The sequence below is a fragment of the Drosophila hydei genome, unplaced genomic scaffold (assembly GCF_003285905.1).
Source record: "Drosophila hydei strain 15085-1641.00,03,60 unplaced genomic scaffold, DhydRS2 tig00008134-arrow-pilon, whole genome shotgun sequence".
Lineage (NCBI taxonomy): Eukaryota > Metazoa > Arthropoda > Insecta > Diptera > Drosophilidae > Drosophila > Drosophila hydei.
In genome coordinates this window covers 1,513,888-1,535,094 of record NW_022045843.1, presented here as the reverse complement: position 1 = coordinate 1,535,094, position 21,207 = coordinate 1,513,888, and the positions used below count along the sequence as shown (strand labels likewise).

At 40.7% G+C, this 21,207-nt stretch overlaps 7 protein-coding genes across 8 annotated transcripts; 2 read left to right on the top strand and 5 right to left on the bottom strand.

Annotated features, from left to right (window-relative positions):
- Positions 1-47: 47 nt before the first annotated feature.
- LOC111595616 (zinc finger protein 567) lies at positions 48-2,266 on the bottom strand. The gene is made up of 5 exons (XM_023309422.2): positions 1,902-2,266; positions 1,677-1,841; positions 1,469-1,615; positions 1,043-1,405; positions 48-983 (listed from the first exon to the last, which is right to left on the bottom strand). Exons 1-5 carry the CDS (start codon positions 2,172-2,174, stop codon positions 141-143), a joined length of 1,791 nt encoding a protein of 596 aa, XP_023165190.1. The 5' UTR covers positions 2,175-2,266; the 3' UTR covers positions 48-140.
- A 117-nt stretch (positions 2,267-2,383) lies between these two features.
- Positions 2,384-4,283, bottom strand: LOC111595626 (zinc finger protein 585A). The gene is made up of 3 exons (XM_023309436.2): positions 3,840-4,283; positions 3,431-3,784; positions 2,384-3,366 (listed from the first exon to the last, which is right to left on the bottom strand). Exons 1-3 carry the CDS (start codon positions 4,221-4,223, stop codon positions 2,410-2,412), a joined length of 1,695 nt encoding a protein of 564 aa, XP_023165204.2. The 5' UTR covers positions 4,224-4,283; the 3' UTR covers positions 2,384-2,409.
- A 243-nt stretch (positions 4,284-4,526) lies between these two features.
- Positions 4,527-7,893, top strand: LOC111595613 (GPI ethanolamine phosphate transferase 2). Its single transcript, XM_023309418.2, has 7 exons — positions 4,527-4,796; positions 4,879-5,437; positions 5,570-5,700; positions 5,751-5,965; positions 6,020-6,234; positions 6,308-7,041; positions 7,098-7,893. Exons 1-7 carry the CDS (start codon positions 4,633-4,635, stop codon positions 7,873-7,875), a joined length of 2,796 nt encoding a protein of 931 aa, XP_023165186.1. The 5' UTR covers positions 4,527-4,632; the 3' UTR covers positions 7,876-7,893.
- On the bottom strand, positions 7,803-10,904 carry LOC111595614 (origin recognition complex subunit 1). Its single transcript, XM_023309419.2, has 3 exons — positions 9,492-10,904; positions 8,575-9,435; positions 7,803-8,510 (listed from the first exon to the last, which is right to left on the bottom strand). The coding sequence occupies exons 1-3, from the start codon at positions 10,753-10,755 to the stop codon at positions 7,912-7,914; spliced, it is 2,724 nt and encodes a 907-aa protein (XP_023165187.2). The 5' UTR covers positions 10,756-10,904; the 3' UTR covers positions 7,803-7,911.
- A 77-nt stretch (positions 10,905-10,981) lies between these two features.
- LOC111595615 (oocyte zinc finger protein XlCOF28-like) lies at positions 10,982-12,033 on the top strand. The gene is made up of 2 exons (XM_023309421.2): positions 10,982-11,267; positions 11,327-12,033. The coding sequence occupies exons 1-2, from the start codon at positions 11,043-11,045 to the stop codon at positions 11,831-11,833; spliced, it is 732 nt and encodes a 243-aa protein (XP_023165189.1). The 5' UTR covers positions 10,982-11,042; the 3' UTR covers positions 11,834-12,033.
- A 242-nt stretch (positions 12,034-12,275) lies between these two features.
- Positions 12,276-18,249, bottom strand: LOC111595612 (quinone oxidoreductase). Of its 2 annotated transcripts, none has more exons than XM_023309417.2 (3): positions 18,061-18,249; positions 13,011-13,829; positions 12,276-12,948 (listed from the first exon to the last, which is right to left on the bottom strand). In XM_023309417.2, the coding sequence occupies exons 2-3, from the start codon at positions 13,736-13,738 to the stop codon at positions 12,531-12,533; spliced, it is 1,146 nt and encodes a 381-aa protein (XP_023165185.2). In that variant the 5' UTR covers positions 13,739-13,829; positions 18,061-18,249; the 3' UTR covers positions 12,276-12,530. The 2 variants fall into 2 exon arrangements, with proteins under 2 accessions (XP_023165185.2, XP_030081302.1); XM_030225442.1 differs by lacking the exon at positions 18,061-18,249 and adding an exon at positions 14,962-15,050.
- A 366-nt stretch (positions 18,250-18,615) lies between these two features.
- LOC111595627 lies at positions 18,616-20,686 on the bottom strand. The gene is made up of 6 exons (XM_023309437.2): positions 20,443-20,686; positions 19,910-20,361; positions 19,353-19,781; positions 19,171-19,278; positions 18,918-19,102; positions 18,616-18,861 (listed from the first exon to the last, which is right to left on the bottom strand). The coding sequence occupies exons 1-6, from the start codon at positions 20,572-20,574 to the stop codon at positions 18,620-18,622; spliced, it is 1,548 nt and encodes a 515-aa protein (XP_023165205.1). The 5' UTR covers positions 20,575-20,686; the 3' UTR covers positions 18,616-18,619.
- Positions 20,687-21,207: the final 521 nt, after the last annotated feature.

The window sequence follows — 21,207 nt, the reverse complement described above, 5'->3', positions numbered from 1 at the left end:
AGCTGGTGACCAGTGTTGCAAAACAGCACTACAATTAAAATCCTTAGCCTCCGCGAAATTTCCCGCTTTTCATTTATTTATGTATTAACAATATATACTTATGCTAAACATGTAATGAGAAGTGGAAATTAATATTATTTTTATATTTTTTTAATATTATGGCATGTCCTGCGGTGCCGAGACAAGCTAGTTGGGCAGGTGAACGCTGCACCACATTCTTCACATTTCTTATCCTTAATATTCAAATGAGCTTTCATATGATTTTTCAACTGGACTCTCTTACGATATGTATTATGACATATATCGCATTTATATGGCCGTAGATTCAGATGAACCCCGTTAATATGATAGTCGAGCAATAGTTTCAACCTAAAGGATTTGCCACACCGCTCGCACACATACGGCTTTTCGCCCGTATGAACACGTGTGTGCACCGTTAGATCGGTTTTCAATGAAAATGTGCTATCACAGTATTCGCACTTGAGCAGCTTTTCACAATGCTGTCGCAACTTGTGTCGCTCCATGTCGTGTGCCTTCTCGAAGCGACGTGGGCACTGGGAGCAGAGATATGGAAGCTCGCCCATATCGTGTACCTTGACCATATGGGCACGTAGACTGTAGTCAATGAAAAACCGTTTATCACAATATTCACAGTTAATGACGAAGCTTTCCGACTTGGGCGGCAGAAAGCTACACAATTGCAGATAATGAAGTTCTGATTTCGTACAAGCACGCCGCAATTCCTTTGACTTTACTCGCCGCAGGGTCATATATGTCCATTTACGTAGTCGCAATACGGCCATATAAACTTCCGTTTCATTAACACGCATCTCTGGCGCCAACAGTTGAGCTATCTTGATATACGCCTCGGTTCGAGCATCCACCGACTTGAAATCCGGCAGGGAACTGTCATATAGCACCGGAAAGTTAGCATAAGTTTCGATAAACGTCGTTGTCATATCATTGATCTCCTTGAAATTTAGCTAAAATATAGTATAAAATCAATTAGAGCTATGTAAGCGAGTTTACATTTCCTACTCACTTGTATTACATCTGACTTGGTCTCATCGTCGTCTTCACTCTCCCCAGAACAATTGCTGATCGAGAGAAATTTACATTTGCGAAGGTAACGTGCAGCTACTCCTGTCAATTGGGTCTCGTACTCCTTTTGCCTTGCCGCTGCGTATTGTTTAAACAATTGCTGTATAGATTTCTTTAATTCCATTTCATTGAAGAGCACGTTCACTTTTTTATCCATTGCTTCAATTATGTCAGAATAAGCTTCAATTTGGGCTTTCTCCAGTTTGAAAAATTTATCGTTCGGGTTCCACAAGCATGGATGTTTTTTGAATACCTCGATAAAGTACGTCACACGCGGATTTTGACGAGTGAAGGATATTTTTAACTGCAATTAAAAATTGCTAATTACAATTATCTGTATACTTGTATTATTTATGTATGTGTATACCTTGCGTTTTAGAGACATGGGATTAGTTCTGCTACGTTTGGGCTTATTTTCTTCAGATTCGTCATCAGAGTCTGTGGAATCGCCTTCGATATATTCATCGTCTTCATAGTTGTCGCTGTTATTTGAAGTCTCCTCTTCCTCCTTTTTCTAGTATTTTTTAACGTAAGTTTATGATTCCATTGAAAACGAATTATTTGCATTTACTTACTTGTATTTCTTCCAGTTCTTGACTTTCGGATTCATCTCCATAAGTTTCTGTGTCTTTGCTTTCTTGATTGGATTCGACACTAATAATATGAATACTAGACTTGGGGGGATCTGTGTCTGTGGGCGATTGTGGGTCTAACTCATGTTTGAATATTTCGTCGGTTTCCTATTCACGGAATAAGTTTAAAAGTAAATCAAACAACAAAAATGCTTGCAAATTGCTTACATAAAACTCTTCATCATCTTGCTGCCATGTGTCATTCTCCTCTTTTATGTCCACGATGCTGTCGTTGTCTTCGTAAGCCTCGTAGGGCTCTTCCATTTCATTTTCGCTTTGAGCGCCGCCTTCTTCATCGACATCATCGAACGGGTGGGCGCTGCGTGTATGGTGAACAAACTTTTGCCAATTCTCCAGATCGCTTTCGATGGAGCAATAAATACACTTTAATTTGAATATTGTGTTGGTGCTATTTGTTAATATGCTGCCACATATTTCCATTTTAACGGCTCTAAAAAAACAAAGACGAAATGATGTATTTGCACATAGTTGAATATGTTAAGCACTGCTGATTTCGGACTAGTGCTGTGCAAGGCTGAAAAAGAAAGAAATCGACTTCTGAACTTATCGATAATAAAGGCGCCTTTTTTATTTACACCGATTTATTTCAAATAAATAAATTAATTTTTACTGATTTTAAGCTATTTGAGTTTATTTATAGAAAAAGAGTAGTTATTTAATTAGTCGTTTCTGGAACTACAGTCTCTACTAATTTTTGTGCATTATTGCGGACAATATTATGCGTACGTTTCATGTGTGAGTTGAGACCGACAAATTGTGAAAACCTAGCTTCACATAGTTTACAAGCAAACTTTTTAATTTCCGAGTGTATTTGCCTATGTCTAATGAGTGAATGGCAACTAGTAAATCCTTTGCCACATGTTGTGCAAATCTTATCCCGGATATTTAAATGGCTCTTAATGTGGTCCGACAAATCAACCTTTTTTAGAAAGTCCTTCGGGCACATGGTGCACTTAAATGCTCTTATCTTTGTATGAATGGCAGTGACATGCAACTTAAGTTGAGATCTTAATCTAAACGCCTTGCCACACAACTCACAAAGTATATTATTTCCGGTGTGGGTGCGTATGTGCAGGCGAAGGTCTGAGTTAACAGAGAAAGTGCGCTCGCAATAGTTGCACTTGTGTGTCTTTCCAATATGAAAGCGTTGCACATGAGTCGATAGCTCAGCACGCCCTACAAAACTTCGATCGCATGATGTACATTTGAAGGGCAGCTCCCCGATATTATGTACCTTCCACAGGTGCGCTTGAAGCACATGATCCGAAGAAGTTTCCTGCTGGCAGTATTCACAAATTAGCTTTTGCTTGAACATCTTAGGTGGCAAAAAGGCACAGGCTTTCAAATAAAAAAGTTCCGATTCGTTAGTCGTTTTAATTGCATGCTTCGTACTCTTGTAGTACCATTGGCGGAGGCACTGTATGGCGAGGTAGACATCATCGCAGTTAATAACATAATGTGGCACTATAGTCTTAGCTGCCATTGCTTCATATGCCAGCTTACGAGAACTAATGCTTGAGAAATCCTTGTGCTTGCAGTCGTAAAGCTGGGGAAAGTTGGCATATAGCTGTATAAAGTCCGTGGTGAGCTTGTTGCGTTTACAAAAGTTTAACTGCAAGCAAGAGTTTAAAATAAACCATTCAAAGTTTATAGTAAAGTATAGCATAGAATACCACCTGAATTATTGAACTTTTAAAGGCATGCATTTGATATTGACTAGCTTTCAGAAAACTGCAGCTTGTATAATGATTAAAGGCCACAGAACTTGGTTTTTGGTTGCCGTTCATAACACGCTTTTCGACCATATTATACTGTAGATGCAACTTTTTAATCGCTGCCTTCAATGAATGCTCTGTGAAGACAACAGATATCTGAGCATCTAGCTCCATTATGAGCTGCTGATAGGCTGCTTTACATGCAATGTGATCCTTATATTCACTACAGCCAGGATTCCAAAGGCATGGCTGATTCTTATAGGACTCAATAAACTTCAGTGTGCGTGGATCTCTTCGAAAAAATGATGGATTAAACTGAAATATACGTCACATAAGTAAATATTCAACAGTCAGCAACGAATTTACTTACCTTGTCTGTAGACGAATTCGAACTAGACATATGTATATCCTCATCTTTAGTTGGTGCTATGGATCCACTTTTTGCTGAACTATTTTCACTGAAACTTGCATCCGACAGTGTTGAACAGGGTCTCGACATATCCGTCTCTGCAACAGTTGGCTCTTCGATGGGTATGATCCCTAGCTTTTCTTCCTCACTGTCTTCATTTACAGCTATTTGTTCTATATGCAAACAATCTGAGTTATCCGTCGCTTTCCAACCGTGCGTATGCCGAAAGTGGAGCACGAATTCCTGCCACTTGTCTATCTCCATGTCTATTGTGCAATATGAGCAACGCATCAGAAAATTTTCAAAATCACCGGCTCTACTCATAATAACGCCACAAGTTTCCATTTTAGTTTGAAAGAAACAAAATAAACCATATAGCAAAATGCAATGCAATCAGCCGTCTTGTAGAGCTGCCAGATAGTTTTACCAGTTCCGATTTTATTCCGTCAAATCAGCTGCTTTAAAAATTATCATAAGTGAAATGTTATAAAAATAATTTAAATAAATTAATACTTTTATTTATTTTTATTCTTTTTTTACGCTAACGCAGATATTGTTAACTTAAGAAAAATATATTATTAATCCAGTTTCTTAAGATAAATTTGCGGTCTGGAACTAGTTTTTATAGATTCGTACAAGCTGCCAAAAATAGCAGAACATCTGGCAACTCTATTGTGTTTATCAGTATTTGTTTACATGTTAGGCCGCCGTACTGGAGCTAGCTCTTGGGAATGGTTAAACGAAACAAATTGCAATGGAGGAACACAGAAGTCGCCTTGCATACACATTCTATATGCTAACACTGTTTCTATGTGGCGCGGTGCTCTTTTTAATAGGCTTCTTTCCGGCCTCATACTCCGTCGCAGAAAACGAGCAGTCTATACCGATTGACCGGCCAACAACACTGCATGGTGAAAAGTAAGTTGATTATCAGTTGCTATGTTATGTCAGTGTATGCTTTTTTAATGCCACATATGCTCACTTCAACAATCAATTGCAGACTGAATCCACCGCCTCCCAACTACCAGTCGTTTATACTATTCTTAATAGACGCTTTTCGCAATGATTTCCCCTCTGAGAACACTATGCCAGCAGTTTATGAGAGGGCGTGCCTTAAGCTCTCCCTGCACGTTGACATACCGACTGTGACAATGCCACGACTAAAGAGCATCACAACCGGCACATTGTCGAATTTTATAGACATTGCGCTCAATGTAGGTCACACTGAGCAGTTGGACGACTCTTTGCTTCATCGCCTAAAACGGCGCGAAGCCGTTGTCTCTTTTATCGGTGATCACACTTGGGTGCATCTCTTTCCAAGTGAATTCACACGTAAAGTAGCCAACAATGATTCGTTTTTCGTCAATGATTTCTATGAGGGCGACCAAAGTGTGACAAATGCTCTGGCGGAGGAGCTGGAGAAAACGGATTGGAAGCTCCTAATCTTACACTATCTAGGCCTGGATCACATTGGCCATGTTGAGGGCAATGAAAGTCCAAGGATTAAGATCAAACTCAAGGAAATGGATGATGCGGTAAAAAAGATATTGAATCATAAGGTAAGTTCAGCTCAGCTGCTTTAGGATTATTTCTCTGGAGCTTTAAGAGCTTAATCGAATGCTGATTATATCGCAATATAGCTACTCGCGTCTTCTTAAATGTATGGAAATAATTATACGTTATATTCATAGCATATGGATAACTATTTGCTGATGTTGACCGGTGATCATGGCATGGCTGATGGCGGGGGCCACGGCGGCAATACGCCCGCTGAAACCTCAGTTCCACTATATTTGTATAGCAAGAACTGTAGCAAATATACGTAAGTGAACTTACTATAGTGTATTACCATGCTAATTGTATGTATCTTAGTTCTAGCACCAAGCGCTACAATCAAATTGATTTGACACCCACGCTGGCGGTCCTGTTATCTGTTGAAATACCAACCATGTCTATAGGCTGTTTGATACCAGAGATGCTGCAATCATTAACGCTGGAGGAACAAATGTACGCCTACTTCTACAATGCACATCATCTGCTGAATAGGGCACGCGTCAAATTTGGGCACGACAGAGTCCGGCGTAGTGGTACGTTTAGTAATAGAGGATCGTCAACCAGCTGCTAATTATAGTCATTTGTAGACTACTATCATTGGTATCAGAATGCCACGCTGCTGCACAAACAATTGCTTACGCCGCTGCGGGTCGGAGATGGCACCGGAGCTAGCAATGTGCACTACCAAAATGCGAAGCTTAACTATTTGCGCGTGGCCCGTGAGATTTCCGCGCAGCTGTCCGAGTCGCTAGTGAAATTTGATTATGGATTTATAGCCGTGGGACTGACACTCACAACAGCCGTACGTAAAGAATAATAATCCTGTTGAAGCTTCATATTTAATTTAACTGTTTCTATTTTTCCTTCAACTGTAGAGCACATTGCACCTTTTGTTAAGCGTTTTGTTTCTGGATCTTGCCTCGGAGAAACTACGTTTGCATAGCTTTAATGTAGCTCAGCTGCTGCTCTCTCTGGTAATTGGAACTCTTCTGAATGTTGCCTGCCATCTGCTGGATATAGTGCTGACTAGCTCCTTGCTATATAGTTTACTCTTGCTGTTGCCTATTGTCGCCTCCATTTATCTAAGTATTGATGTGATCCAAGCTCTGATCAAAATTGCCTTGCCACCTCTCTACGCGCGACGCTTGAAACTATCAATTCCATTGCCGACCCCTCTGCTGTTATGCTTCGCTATACGCATTTTTACGCTGGGCTCCTCGTCGTTCATTGAATTTGAATACAAAACTTGGTATTATCTGGGCAACACACTGCTTCTGCTGACTGCTTTTAAGACACTCCGTCGCCGCATTACCAAAGCGAATGTGGAACTGGATGGACGACATTTGCACAAAATTGCCTCGGCATGCCTTTGGCAGCAGCGCAAGATCTTTGTGGTGCTGCTGTTGCTCATGCTGATGCGATATCTACATAGATTGTCGGCCATCAAGAGCACACTGATGTTATTTTCCTTAATTCTGTTTTGGGCACGCCTGCGCAAGTTCACGAACACACCGCAGACCGTATTCAACGGCATTGCCTTCCTACTAGTCTACTGTTTCCGTGGCTTGAATGGTCAAGTGAAGTTCGTGGAGCTGCCTTCGCATATGGTGTAAGTTATGGATATATTAGAATTGATAGCGTATTAACTCTCTCTCATTATTGCAGATCTCGCATCTTATTGCCCGTGCTGGTGCTATTCTGGTGCTGCGTAGCTCTCGTATTCGTGCTTGGCTATCGAACGGCACTGCCACAACAGAACAGCGGACAGAGCTTGCTGGACGAGCGCCCCAAAAGCAATCTGCTGAAGCTGCTGCAAACGAATATGACCTGTTCGCTGATCTTAGTCGCACTGCTGTATAAGGTACAAAATGTTGTGCTGTTGCCCACGCTGCTCATCACACTGGACGAGACATACAAACTATGCGATGCTTATGGCTCCACGGCTCGGAAGTTCTCCGTGCGCGTGGTGCATGTGTACAAAATAATCATGACCATTGTGGTGGCCAGGATGTTTTACTTTTATCAGGGCAACTCGAATAGCCTGTCGACAATTGATTTAAATCCCGGCTACATGGGTCAGACGAGCTATAATCCGAGCATAGTTGCCTTCTTCGTCACGCTGAACACCTACAGTGCCGAAATACATTCCTTCCTCTACCTGATTGTCCACACCCTGCGCGCGGATCTCCGGAGTGTTGGCATTATTCAGCTGCAGCCGCCGTATGCGAGGGCAGTCGATACGCTGGTGGTGCCATTGTATGCGGCGCTCGTATTGTTACCAGTTGCTTTTTACCTCTGTCTGATGTTAGTTTTCCGCTACCATCTCTTTATCTATTCCGTCTTTTCACCCAAAGTGCTGTACGACTGTTATACTGTATTGGTATTCTATTTGGTATTCCTATCAACGAGTTTGTACTTTAAATTGTTTAAACATGACGCTTAATTAAAATAATAATTTAAAAGCTTTAAAAATCTATCCCTAATTGGCTTCCACACGCAACGCGTAATGTATATCATCGGCGCTCACATTCAGCAAAATCTTTTGGTACAAATCATGTCGGGAGTGCTCAGAGATTATCAATCGCTCGGCACCCAGCTTTGAGCATAGATGCAGTGCACGTCCTGGTGCTGGAAGTGTCACGCCCATAAACGCCGCAATCGTTTCGATCTGTGTGTAAACTCCCATAAATGTTGTTTCCTCAACACCAGTCCGTGTGACCTCAGCTGCAACAGCCTGCAGAAAGATTTGCTCCAGACGCGAACAATTTTTGATGGCCTGCACTTTAGCACTGGCTATCATCTCGGCCAGCGCCTGCTGCACGTGTAGCATGGTCACGCACTTGATTCCACCCGGCTGTGCGTCAGCTGTATCAGCAATTTCCGTTGCGCGTCGGCAAATGTCGAGTGCCCGTCGTGCATCACCAGACACAGCGGCTACCTTTCGGGCCACCAGTTGCACTGCCTCTCCTTTGAAAGCCTCAGAGCCAGCCAAACGCGCCGTCACAATCTCCTGCAGCTGTTTGTGTGTATAGGGCTGGAAGGTGAGACGTGTGAGGCCCAAACGCGATGTAACCTTGCCTAAGAAATTACACAGAAATTAGTTACTGCTTGGAATGGATATGGAAAGCAAGATTCTGCTTACCCATTAGCAAACGCTCGGGCAGATCCATTGTATTGGCTATGGTGACTACGACCAACCGGGCCGCAGATTTGGTTGGCCAGTCTAGCAGATTGTAGACAACATCTTGCCGTCGATTGCACAGTATGTCTAGTTCATCCACCAGCAGCACAGTCGTCACACGACGCGGCGCCGGCGTAGTGAAACGCTTCTCCAGCAACGTGTGTGCATGTTCCCAAGAAACGGTTTTGCCCGTCAACTGCTTGTAGATCTGCACATACGCTTGCCGTGGCTCGGTCAGGCGCATGCCGTTAATCTCCAAAAAGTCAAAGGCGGGCAGCTCATCCTTTTCGACCAGATGCTGCAGCGTGCGAATTACGCCAGTGACAGTTGCCGTCTTGCCTGTACCTGGCACACCTGAGACGTACATACAGCCACCACACTGATCCTGTATCTTGCCTTCAAGAAAACTATAGATGTTGTCAAACTCCTTTTCGCGACACGGTAAACTCTTGGGCACCACCGAAACGTGGAGCTGTTCACGCGCCAGCTGCAACTGTGATTTGCGACGATCATCCACAGGCTGTTCGCGCTGCACCATGCTGGGACTCAACTCGCCTGAGCGTATCTTTTTGAGCTTCTGCGAGGGCGTCAAGGGAGCTTGCTCTTTCTGCTTTGTTACCGATGGCTGTTTGGTGGTGCTCGATCTTCGTGCCCGTGTGGGCGTCTTTTGGATTGATTTCTTAGGTGTGTAGTCTGCATCCACCACTTCGTCTGTGAGTTTTGAGCGAGTGCGTTTGGGTGTCGAAATAATCTCGTTGTCATTAAAGATGCGCTGCTCCACAATGTTGGACAAGTGAATGCTGCGCCTCGGCGTTCCCTCGGCTGCCAATAAATGATAACTTTAATATTATGATTACGTAAAGTAGATAGCTATTTACCCAAGCGTGTAGTTGCCGATTTTAAAATGCTTTTGCGACGCGTGGAGGGCGTCACCTCTGTGCCCACAGGCTCCAGCAGTTCCTTGGACTTCTTGGTAGGCGTATGATAAATATCGCCGTTGGTGACACCCAAACGCTTGCGTCCCGACTTGCTGCTGGGCGTATAGTTGACATCTAGAGGATCACGATCATCATCCAGAGATTCGAGACGAACCGATTTTCTGCGCTCGGAGACACGCAACTTGATTTTCATATCATTTGAAGGTGTCTTGGGATCTGGCGTTTGCTGCACAATTGAATAGTTCAAGCAGTCCGAATCGGCTGTGGTGTCGGCTCCTTTGTCCAAGCTCAAGTTCAAGTTGCGACGTGCTGCCGAGGCACGTGATTTGGGTGTCGCAACTTTTTGATTTTTTTCAGTCAATGGAGAGGCCATTAAATAGTTGGCATTGATCTCTGGCTCAGCTGCAGTTGGTGCTCCGCTCTTTTTCTTTTCAGATAGACGCACCACACTGCGGCCACCCACAATTTTAATGGGTGACACTTTGTTCTCGCAGTTGTAATAGTTGACATCGACGAATTCTACAGGTGTTTGACTCTCTGCCGCTGTGGAGACGCGTCTGCGTGAAATGGACTTGCGCGCTGAAGCGGAGGCAGGTTCTCGGACAGAGCGCCTTTTGCGCGCCGATTCCGCTCCATCGAGCTGAATTTCAAGCGGTATAAGTCGATATGTGTTCTTTACCTTTAGAAACTTATAGCGAGATACAAACATGGGACACTTGGCTGGTATTTTGTATTTACTAATAATCTGCTGGGCAGTCTGTTTGGAAGTCCCTTCAAGCACTAGACACTTACGTAGGATGCAGCCCAATGCCACGTCGTTGTCGTAATAGCGATGCTCCTCAATAATCTCAACTTCAAAGTCTATTGCCAAATTGTCCGCATCGAAGAACTTATGCGGTATGGCCTGCGGGCGGGAGTACCACTGTACTATAGCTCGACAGGATTCTTTGTGGGTCATTTCCCGAAGTTCGTATAGATGTAGGATCTTAGCGATGTCGCAGCCGTCTACTGTGTCGGGTTCGGCTGAATCTGCGTTGGCCACCAATATGTAATCACCCACTGATAATGTTAATGGGCCGTACACGCACTTTTGGTAAAAGTATACATTTTTGTGCTCCAGACCTTTGACGCATGTGTTTTGCTCGTGGCTGCCGATCCAAATGACCTGCTGAGCAGCGATGTTTGCATTTTCGTTATTAACCATCACGATTTGTATATGTAGTCAAGCAAATATTCGTTGTCAGCTATTTAAAAAATGGGTTGCGCTCTACTTAGTCTCTTTTTTTTACAACAATAAAATCAGCAGATTGCCGCGCTGCGCATTCATTTTGGCGCAAAAACAAATTCTAATCGAACGATCGTTAGCTATACCGATACTTTAAGCACGATGTATCGATTAATGTATTGTGAAGAGTGTAGCCCTGGTATTGAGTTCGCTCAACACTGAATAATTAATGAATCATCCTAAAGGAGAGCTTATTGGAAGCAGCAATGAAGGATTTGTGGACTTGCGGTTTCTTTTTGTCAAAAGAGCCATACAATGAAGTAGCCATAAAATGCTTTATGTGCGACAGCTTGTTTTATACCACACATCAATTTCAAAAACATTTGGCGCAAAAACATTCGTATGAAGAAGATGAAGAAATACTTAAGCCAGCCTCAAGACAAAATTCTAACTTACATGAAGATTTGCCTTTAAAACTTTCCAACACTGAGGTAACAAAATAGAATAAAACTTTTTTAAATATTTAACATGGCTATTCTTAAAATTAAAGACTGAAACAATGCAATTGGAAGAAGATGAGATAATACAAGAGCTATATTTTGAGGAAAATCTGAAAAGTCCAATTAGTGAAACTATTCTAGAGCCGGTAGACACATTAAAACAGCTGAGGCCTTGCAAGAAATTGAATAAAGGTGGTTTAAAGGCTAAGAAAGAAGGTTCAATGTGTGATAAATGTGGAAAAATATTCAAGGAGCGCTGTCAGCTTCAGAATCATTTACGCGTAGCACACGATAAATTGCGTCTTTACCTATGCAGCAAGTGCCCCAAGCGTTATGCTCGATTGACCCACTTAAATGACCATATGCGTTCCCATTCACAGCAGCGAGACTTTGTCTGTATCACATGCGATAAGACATTCCGGCGCTCTCAAGAACTGACCCGCCACAAGCTACGTCATCAGCAGGGGAAAAACTACAAGTGCTCGGAATGTGATGCTAAATTTCGTCAGCACTCTGGACTTTATCATCATTTAAAGATTAAGCATGCCAAGAAGTAGGCGACTTGGTAATGGAGAGCAGCGGAAGAGAGGCTTGTAGATTGGTATATTGGTATGCGTACGCTTTTATTTATGGTTAATGGTAGTTGAATATAATGTCAATTTTTTCTTGGGTACGTAATGAGTACAAATATCAAGCAAATCGAATCAAACATTTTTGCATTGCATGCATAACAATTTTTTCACTTTTTTTTGTATTTTTTTTTAAATATTTTATATAACATTTATTCTGAATTTTTTTTTTTTATTACTTTGCTTCTATTTAAATGGCATGTGATTTGTAAAGTCCAATCAAATAAATCAACATTGAAGCATAAAACGACGTTAACTACAAAATGCAAATCAAGTCGTTAAATTGTTGTTGCTTAAATTAAAATCAATCACAATCCATATATACATACAAAATATAATACTAAAAATGCTTAATAAATAATAATTTAAAAAAATTAATGAAAAATCACTGGTGGCTTTCAAAACGATTGAAAACTTATCCAAACAACTGACTCAAACTATTACAAGAACAGAATTCTTGCTACGAATATTAAGCACATATTTAAAGGTGTGTGTTTGCAGCGCTAATTTACGGCAAATGTCGTGGGTGTGTGTGAGTGTGTGTTTGTGTGGGTGTTTGTGAGTAAAACTAACAGAGATATTATTTTAAGTTACGATGAGTTAATGCTTTGATAGATTTTAAGATCTATTCAATATCGTGGAAGCGTAGAATAGCGCGTCCGGGTATTTCGGAATTGATCAGCTTCTGTATAACCTCGGCGGCCTGCTCGCATGGGAACACGGAGTATGGTGGCGGCTCGATCTTTTTGTTAGCCACCAGCTCCACTAGTTCAGCGAGCTGCTCCACGGTACCATTTGATATTGGTATTATCTCCTGCTGATACTCATTCGATAACCTAGAGAACTTTGGTAACAGCTTTTCGGCCACCTCCTCGCTGATGAGCACAACGCCGCCCTTGGACAGGCAGTGCATGGAGCGATGTAGACTTCTGGAAGTTGTGCCAAAGTCAATGACTACATCCACAGCACCGCCGCACACATCCTTGGTGCGCTCAATCAGCTGTGGCTCATACAGACACTCGTTCCACTGCACTACGCTGACACTGCAGATAAGGAAATGTTTTAATTAGTATAGAGACTTGGCTAAAAGTATTCATATGCTCACTTTTTGATCTCTGTAGCTAGACGGAAGCCCTCGTCCCTTAGACTAGCTACTGTGATGTCCACGTTGTGTGCACCAGTCGATGCGAAATGATAGGTTGCAATGCGTACTGCCCATAGGGCCAAGCCACCAGTACCGACTATCAAAATCTTGCACTTCTTATTGGGATCCGTTGCGGCGCGTTGGTTCAGGATATCCGTTACAACGGCTTCTGCTTTGAATACAGCATGCATGGCCAGCAATGCGCCAGTAGGCAGCATCGCTGCCTCCTCCATGGGCATACTATCCGGTATCGGGACAATGTACTTCAGATCGGGCACCACCAGGAGTTCTGCATAGCCGGCGGGAGTCTCATCGAACGGATAGACAATAACACGCTGTCCGATGCGCAGGCCACAGTTGTTGGCCTCTGTGATCTCTGAACCCAGCGATTCAATGACTCCCGCCACCTCAAAGCCCGGAAAGAATGAGCCCTCACGTATGCCCTGATGAGCCGGTGATGACATCGACGTCACTGACGGGCAATAATCGCTCAGCTCCGACGAGACAGACGATACGCTGGTTATCGAATTGGCGCGATCGCGGCGCCGATAGCAGGCGCCGGCGCATACAATCTTGATGCGGGCGCCATGTGCCGGCGTATCCTCGATGGGCACAAAGAAATTAAAAACACAATTCTTGACACCCGGTCCGGGCGATTCAATTGACACTTGGCGACACAATTTGTTCATGTTGTATTGTGGATGATGATCGGGATCTGTCGGCGGCAGAGCAGACGTCAAGGAGAGTGCGTTAAGCGACAAAGAGGTATCAGTTGTTCCGCTGCAAAACAGAACAGAAAAATTGGATTTATTTTATATACACAATATTTCTGTTGAATAATTATTACTAAGAGCAACAGCTCATGGCAAATTATACATATTATTCAATGCAAGTATATAGAGGTCGTAGCAAGATCAGAAAAATATATAGCAACATTGCGAGCTGTCAGTATAAATATCATTAAAATCAAAAAAAAAAAAAAATATTTTTAAGTTTAATTTATAGATTTGAAATATATAAATTTAGACAAAAATAAAATATTCACAAATGTATAATATAAAAGAGAAATTAAAGAAAATATATATATATATATAACAATAAAATAAAAAAAAATTAATATAATAATTTTAATTTGAAATTTGTTTTCTAAATAAAATAATATTATAAGCTAGCATCAGAATGCCATATGTATTATGACAAATTTTTTATCAGATTGTTTTTTTTCTGTATTTAAACACAAACGCTTTATCGTTTTGGAACAAGGCCGTTTTGCAATGAAAACTCATTGCTTTTCATTACACAACAAACAAACCGAAGTAAAAACGATTTTGGGAGATTGTTTGGAGAGCGACATGAGGTAATAAGTCCTTATGTAATAGACGGAAATGCGCAGATCATGATATTTAATTACGTATGTAAACAACTTATCTTTAGTTTCCTATATGAAATAATCTTGATTTCAATGCCAACAACAAATTGATTTTAATGTAAGAAAACAACAGTTTTTTTTTGTGCTATTGCTAAGTGGACACGTTTCTCAGGTGTGTATGTAAAAGGTCAACTGTACAGGTGTGCTAATATACAAATATATATAAATATGCAATAGAAAGATAATCTATTTATACAGTAATTTCGTTATGTTTTATTTATTAGCCATTTGGCGTGACAATATTTATTATTGATATTGATTAATTCGTTTGACAAAATGATTTAAGTGTTTGCACCTTAGCCCGTTAGGTTAAACAACTGGATGAACGCGTATCATAAATATTTAATATAGATTTGTAACATTAATTGGCAATCAGCTCATCAAAATCAATTTTTGTTCACTCTGATTAAGGAAATCGGTTAAAAACTTTATTTTTATGGCAGCAATTGAAAAGTCTATAAAATAACATGATATGGGTTTTACCTTAGGGAGCTTATCATATTTGTATGCTGCTGCTGGCTGCAAATGTCGACCGGCATATTTATTATTATATTAGCTTAGCTTTAGTGTTGTTTATATTTGTCTTTAATAAACCGTAAACTTTAACTTTTTATTTAGATTCTCTTCAAACACTGTTTACACTGCGATACACAGAGATTTTTCTTTTTTAATTGCGACCACTCTTTCCAGTACTGGACTTATCGAGCGCACTTCCAAAGAACAACTGAAATTTTACTGAGACGATGCGCGCTCTAAAAAGCAAATGAAGCCGGCAGCAGCAACGGCCGCAGCGACGGCGACGGTGTCAACAGTGGTGGAATGAGTTGAAAAATCCAAAAGCTATACACATACAGTTACACATATCCACACGTTCACGTACACCGTACTCACACTCTCACATGTCTACAACTTCTGCACATGCACGCAGTGCATGCACTGAGCGTGTACACTGAGATACATATCACAATTTTATTTGCTATGGATGCTTCGATAGGTGAACTTTTAATGTATTTTTAAATATGCTTACACAGAATGTAAAACTAATGAAAAACAAATTTAGCAAAATACAAATATAGTCAGTGAAATATCAGCTGTTTATATTTGTAATACATTAATTTTTGTCAGTGTATAGCATCCAGTTTTTTTGTTTATCTTTTGTTTTCATTCGTTTGTGTATATATCTATGTGTGTACATATGTCTGTAAATCGAATTAAGACTTCTGAGCAAAACAACTCGACGCAATCCGTAAACAAAATCAAAGTGAAAAATAAAAACAAACGAATGTATACTATATTCTAATACATATTTATCTGAACAGATTTATAACCAAAACAAATATAAATACAACTGCGTCGCGTGGACTTGTTGTCAAGGGGGTCCTCGACTTTTATATTTTTAAATATTCTAATAAATTTTAAAATATATGTATGCAAACGGTGAAATAAAGAAATCAAACGCCGAATTAGTCACGTTCCCACTCGCTGTGTGGGGCATTACGTAGTAAGAAAGCTATTGAGATAGAACCCGACCCATTGATAAGTTTTGTTTACAATAAGTAATATTTTATTTATTATTTTTTCAAATCAAAAACAAATAAACAACTTTGTATATACACAAATGCATCGATTATGCACACACTCACACAGCCATATTCACACGCATATACATAAAAGCCACAGCACTCATGCAAACGTATAGAAATATGTATATGCGCCTTTTTGTTTGTTAAAGCGAGTAAGAGCGATGTTTGAATGGAAATGAGGGTCAACACCAGCACTACCAAAACAACAACATCAACAAAAAGAGCAGCTACAACAGCCAGCAAACATGTGAGTTCTGCGTGATTATCACGCACTCGACGCGTGCAAAATACATCAGCCGGCAAACTGCTCGCTCTCACACACTTTGTTGCGCTCTCTCTCACTCTGTCTCTCAATCGCTCTGTCGCTTTAGCTCGCTCTCGGTTGGTACTTGTTTTGGTTCTCAGTCTCACCCTCAAACTACGCTTAGCTTGGATAAAAGCGCATTCGGGCGTTGGGCGAACGCTACTTTGCAAGCTATAGAAATGCTGGTCTAAAAACAGAATGCGGAGATAGAAAGCGCAATAATACACATATACACACGCACACACTTGCATACAAACATCTTCTTTTGTGCGTAAAACAACCTTTGTTCTTTGTTGCCACACTTGCCATACATACATAGTATATATGTGAATATGTATGTGTATATACATAAATTCAAGTATTAATATCTTTGCATCCTGATAATAAAAATCTCTGAAATCATTTGTCAGTCTCATGGCGATGAGGTCAGTTTTTGGCTGTAAGCATTTACGCAACACTTAAAATGTAAACATAATGAATTTTATAGCAGCCGCACTTTGAGAATGAATCTCCTTGTACATAGATATGTATGTATTTATAAATAAATGAAAATGTATGCATACATGCAGATCAAGTCGAAAAAGAGCGAAAGTCCCATAAAATGCGACATTGCGAAATGAATTTATGGCTCTTTCACAGTTACGCACACATTTATCCATTAATTTAGCTCAATTTATGTTTTCAATTAACTTTCATGTTTAATAAAAGAAATAATGCCAATGGCAGAGTAGATATGTCAATTGCCAACGAGATCAGCGCATGGAGCGTTTCGTCAAATGCTAATTTATTTATTTATTTATCATTGTTGTTGAGCCGGTCACAACTTTAATTGAAAATGGAATTCTCCATTCAATTTTCATAATAAATAAAAACAATGATTGACAATGCATTCGGCTGGCGCCAGCCCTCCTTAAAAATGTAGTCCACTTGCTTTTAACAACTAGTCGCCCCACTTGATTTGGCTTGCATTTGATTTACATGCTAAAAATTATGCAGCAATGAGACATTAAATTTTATTATATTCGTTTGCATTTAACCGGAATGAACTGTATAGCGCGACGTTGTATGCTATTTTTAGACCCTTTGTTGACGATCAGCAGAAATAAAAAAAAATATTAATGCCCAGCGTCCACGCTTTGTGATTATGATTTTTGATATGAAAATAATTTATAACTATCGAACACACATACATTATATATATTTGTACACATACATATATAGGTATTGTAGAAATTAACTGTGGTTTTCTTTTGTTTTTATTTTTTTGATTGGAACACTTTCGTTGTTGAGTGGCATATCCAGGGGCTGATAGGATGCCACGAGTAGCTTATTTATTTACTATGCACTTGATGGTCATTGGAAGAGTTGTTTATGCATGAGATGGCACGATTATTAGATTAGAATTCAATAATGTTTTATTATGGCGTGTACAATATTAGGTATGTATTATGTTGGCGTCCATGTTCAAATGTTTGTATGTATGTTGGTTCACGCAGACGCCCAGTTTCGACACGAATTACGCAGTTAATATGCTACGGTAACGGCATATGCCAATAACAAGCAAGGTAAATAGCCAAACACAGGAGTCTATGTATATTGTCTTAATGTATATATAAGGGTACAGAAGAATAGTAGCCGCTCTGTCCATATGTCACAAAGGAATTGCGTAATGTGACTTAATTATAATCGACTTACCTTATAAAAACTGTAGTTGTAAATCGACACAAACTGTGGTTACTAGTAGGATTTCCAGTTTTAAATTCTTTAATTTATTTTTTTTATCAAAATAGGGAATATTATTAATGTTAACTTTGCACAAGCCCTTATAGCGTTTATAAAAATGCAATTAATTTTTGCGCTACTTGTTTTGCTTGCAAATCCTTTCTTACTGTTATACACCACCGTTGCCGCACGGCGTACAGCTCAAGGATATATTTGACTTTGAAATCTCCTTTGCTAGATACAAACGAAACAGCAATGTAAGTGTAAATATAAGAAACGAGCCTGCGCACTTTAAGTGCTGAATGTTTGATTTTCAAACATAACAGTCAGGGTACGAAAAGCCTTTACAACACTGTTCGAGTATCAAGTTGGCAACACTACAGAAAATATGTTACAAGTCAGCTAGCTGACTGCTATGAACAGAGCAACAAAAAACTAGCTGCTATAAAAGTCATGCTTATTGAGGGCGCGTCTATTTGTTTGCTTTTTTATTTTCTGCACAATAATCAATAAAAATGTCAAGGAAGCCTGATTAAGATATTCTAATGACCATGCGCAAAGCGTCACGATTGATTTTCGCCTGCTTTAAAATATGACCTTCCACAAATATATCCGATTCGTACTGCAAATAATTAACGCATTTTTCCACATAGAGCAGAGATTCCTCCAACATTTCCTTGGGAGAGAGGTTCGACAGGAGTGACACGCGTCGCGTGTGTTCAGCAATTGCTGAATGCAGCTCAAAGCAAAGGGTGCCCAGCATACGCACTTCACCTGTAAAATAAATATATTAAGTATACGCTACTTATATTAAGTATACGCTAACTTACATGGCGCCAAGATCTCATAGAGTTCAATCAACTCTTTAGCATATTTGAGTTTCAGTTGCAGTTGCTCATCGGATATGACCATTAGCTCTTTTTGATCCTTGGCAATAAGCTGCACCTGCTGAATTTTCACCTCGCTTAGGTGATAATGCTGTGGGGGCAACCATTTCTCATAGTGCTTCAAGTATCTAAAGAAGTAGAATTAGAATTAGAACATAAATTATTGATTATTGTATTTTAGTTGAAAAAATCATACTTGAAGCCATTCTCTGCTGTTTTTTCCATACTTTGAACATCTTTGCCCGCGCGCTCCAAAATCCCATCCACATATTTTCGCTGAACTTGCTTCTGGCAGTCGCGACAGCTGAAAGCGAATAAAGTTAGCATAGTCAAGGGTGGTCCGAAACAGGATCTATTTGAATGGTTTGCTATTCATACCGCCAGCAGCCATGCCAGTCGTCCGCCTTGCTAGGCAGGAGCAGGCCCGTACACTTGCGATCCTCGCACTTGAGGGCGCTGTAGTTGGTGCCCAGTTCGGTGACGTCCACGCAGCGTTCGCAGGCACACTTGAAGAGCTTGGTCTGCATCAGATGGCGCTGACGATCAGCTGTGCCCCAAACAGCATCGGAGTAGCAAATACTAAGATTTGCACCCTTTTTGATCGCCTTTGGTGCCCAGAGCATGCAGTGGCCATTCTTATTGAAGCTCTTGGCCAGATTAGGCACGCAGGAGTTTTCCGTAAAGGAGGCCGTGTAGAAGACGGCCACGTGTGGCGGATCCGATGTGGGCACCTCGTGTCCATTGATCTGCAAAGCGCCCACAGCTCGCATGATCTCCTCCTCGCTGAATTTCTGGGTGCGAAAGAATCTGTGAAGGGAAAAGTTATGTAAATAAAAGAAATATATATATATATATATATATATATATATATATATATATATATATATATATATATATATATATATATATATATATATATATATATATATATTTACTTGGGTATGAACTGTCCAATACTGGCCAGATCCGCCTTCCATTGATTGGAGCCACGACGTGTTTGCTCCAATGATTCCAGCTGCTTAAATTTCTCTGCGTTTGCCGGATTCGTCTCGCTGATTAGCAAACACCTGACCGTGCTAACGCAGGTGTACAACGGATGCGGTCCATTGAACTCCTGTACATTTACTTTCTGGCCACGCGCCTGTGTCAGCTGGCATTCGGCTTTGTGCTCGTCCAACGCCTGGCACTCCGGGCCACACAATGGCCAGCCGCACTTGTCGCAGGTGATGTGATCGCTGGCCTCGATGCAGTTCAGGCAGCCCATGCAAACGGGTGCCGAGATTTGTGCCGGTCCACGCATCAGGGGCGCCTCCTTCAAGACAATCTCATAGGGCTTGATGTTACGTGTGGCCACCAAATGGCGACCCAGCAGCTCGTTGTGCGCTATCTACAAATAGTTCCGATTTTTTTGAGGTTAGAATTTGTCTATAGCTGGCAATGGAAATAGATTTGTGGCAAATGAAGCTACCTTAAATGGATGGCAGTTGGATTTGTGCGATTTCCAGTCCTGCTTTTGATGCTGCACGCAACAGTAGGCGACCTGATTGCAATTGGAGCATTTGTTCTTGGTCTCTGCCTGGCAGACATTGCACGAAGTCATTTTGCAGTTGATGCTAAAGGAAGTGGAACGTAGTAAACACTTCAATTATAGATTTATGGATTTTCTATTAGAAATTATGAACCCAAGCGCAATGCATGTGCATGCAGACACGTTTCCGACTGACTGACTGAAAGAGATGTGGGCCAAGAGAGATGGGCATGCTCTCGAGTGAAGAGCACAGGGCTCTATAAATAGACCGCATACAATTACTGTGCCAGACCCAAGCATTGAAGATTTTTCTTTTCTAGCAGCCAGCAGTCAGCAGCTCATATCTCCAAACAAAAAAGCATATTTAGAGAATCCAAATAATAAACATGGACACATCGCTGCATAAAAGTTACGTTGCTCTACAGTTTATAGCTGTATCGAAGTTGCTTAATATCCATTGGTTTCAACACCATTTCAGGTTTTGAATTTAAACTTTAATTGAATTTAAACATAGTTTTTTTCTCATATTTTTTTTGTTTTTGTTTTTTTTTTGGCGTTGTGTTTGTATCTTAAGGTATTTGATTGCGGCTTCAATATGTACAATTTGTTTTAGAGTTAATTAGAGAAAGTTAGTTAGGAAAACAGCGGGAGGGAGAAGTGGTGACATAGAACACAAAGCCGTACACTCGCTTATTGTAGAACTTC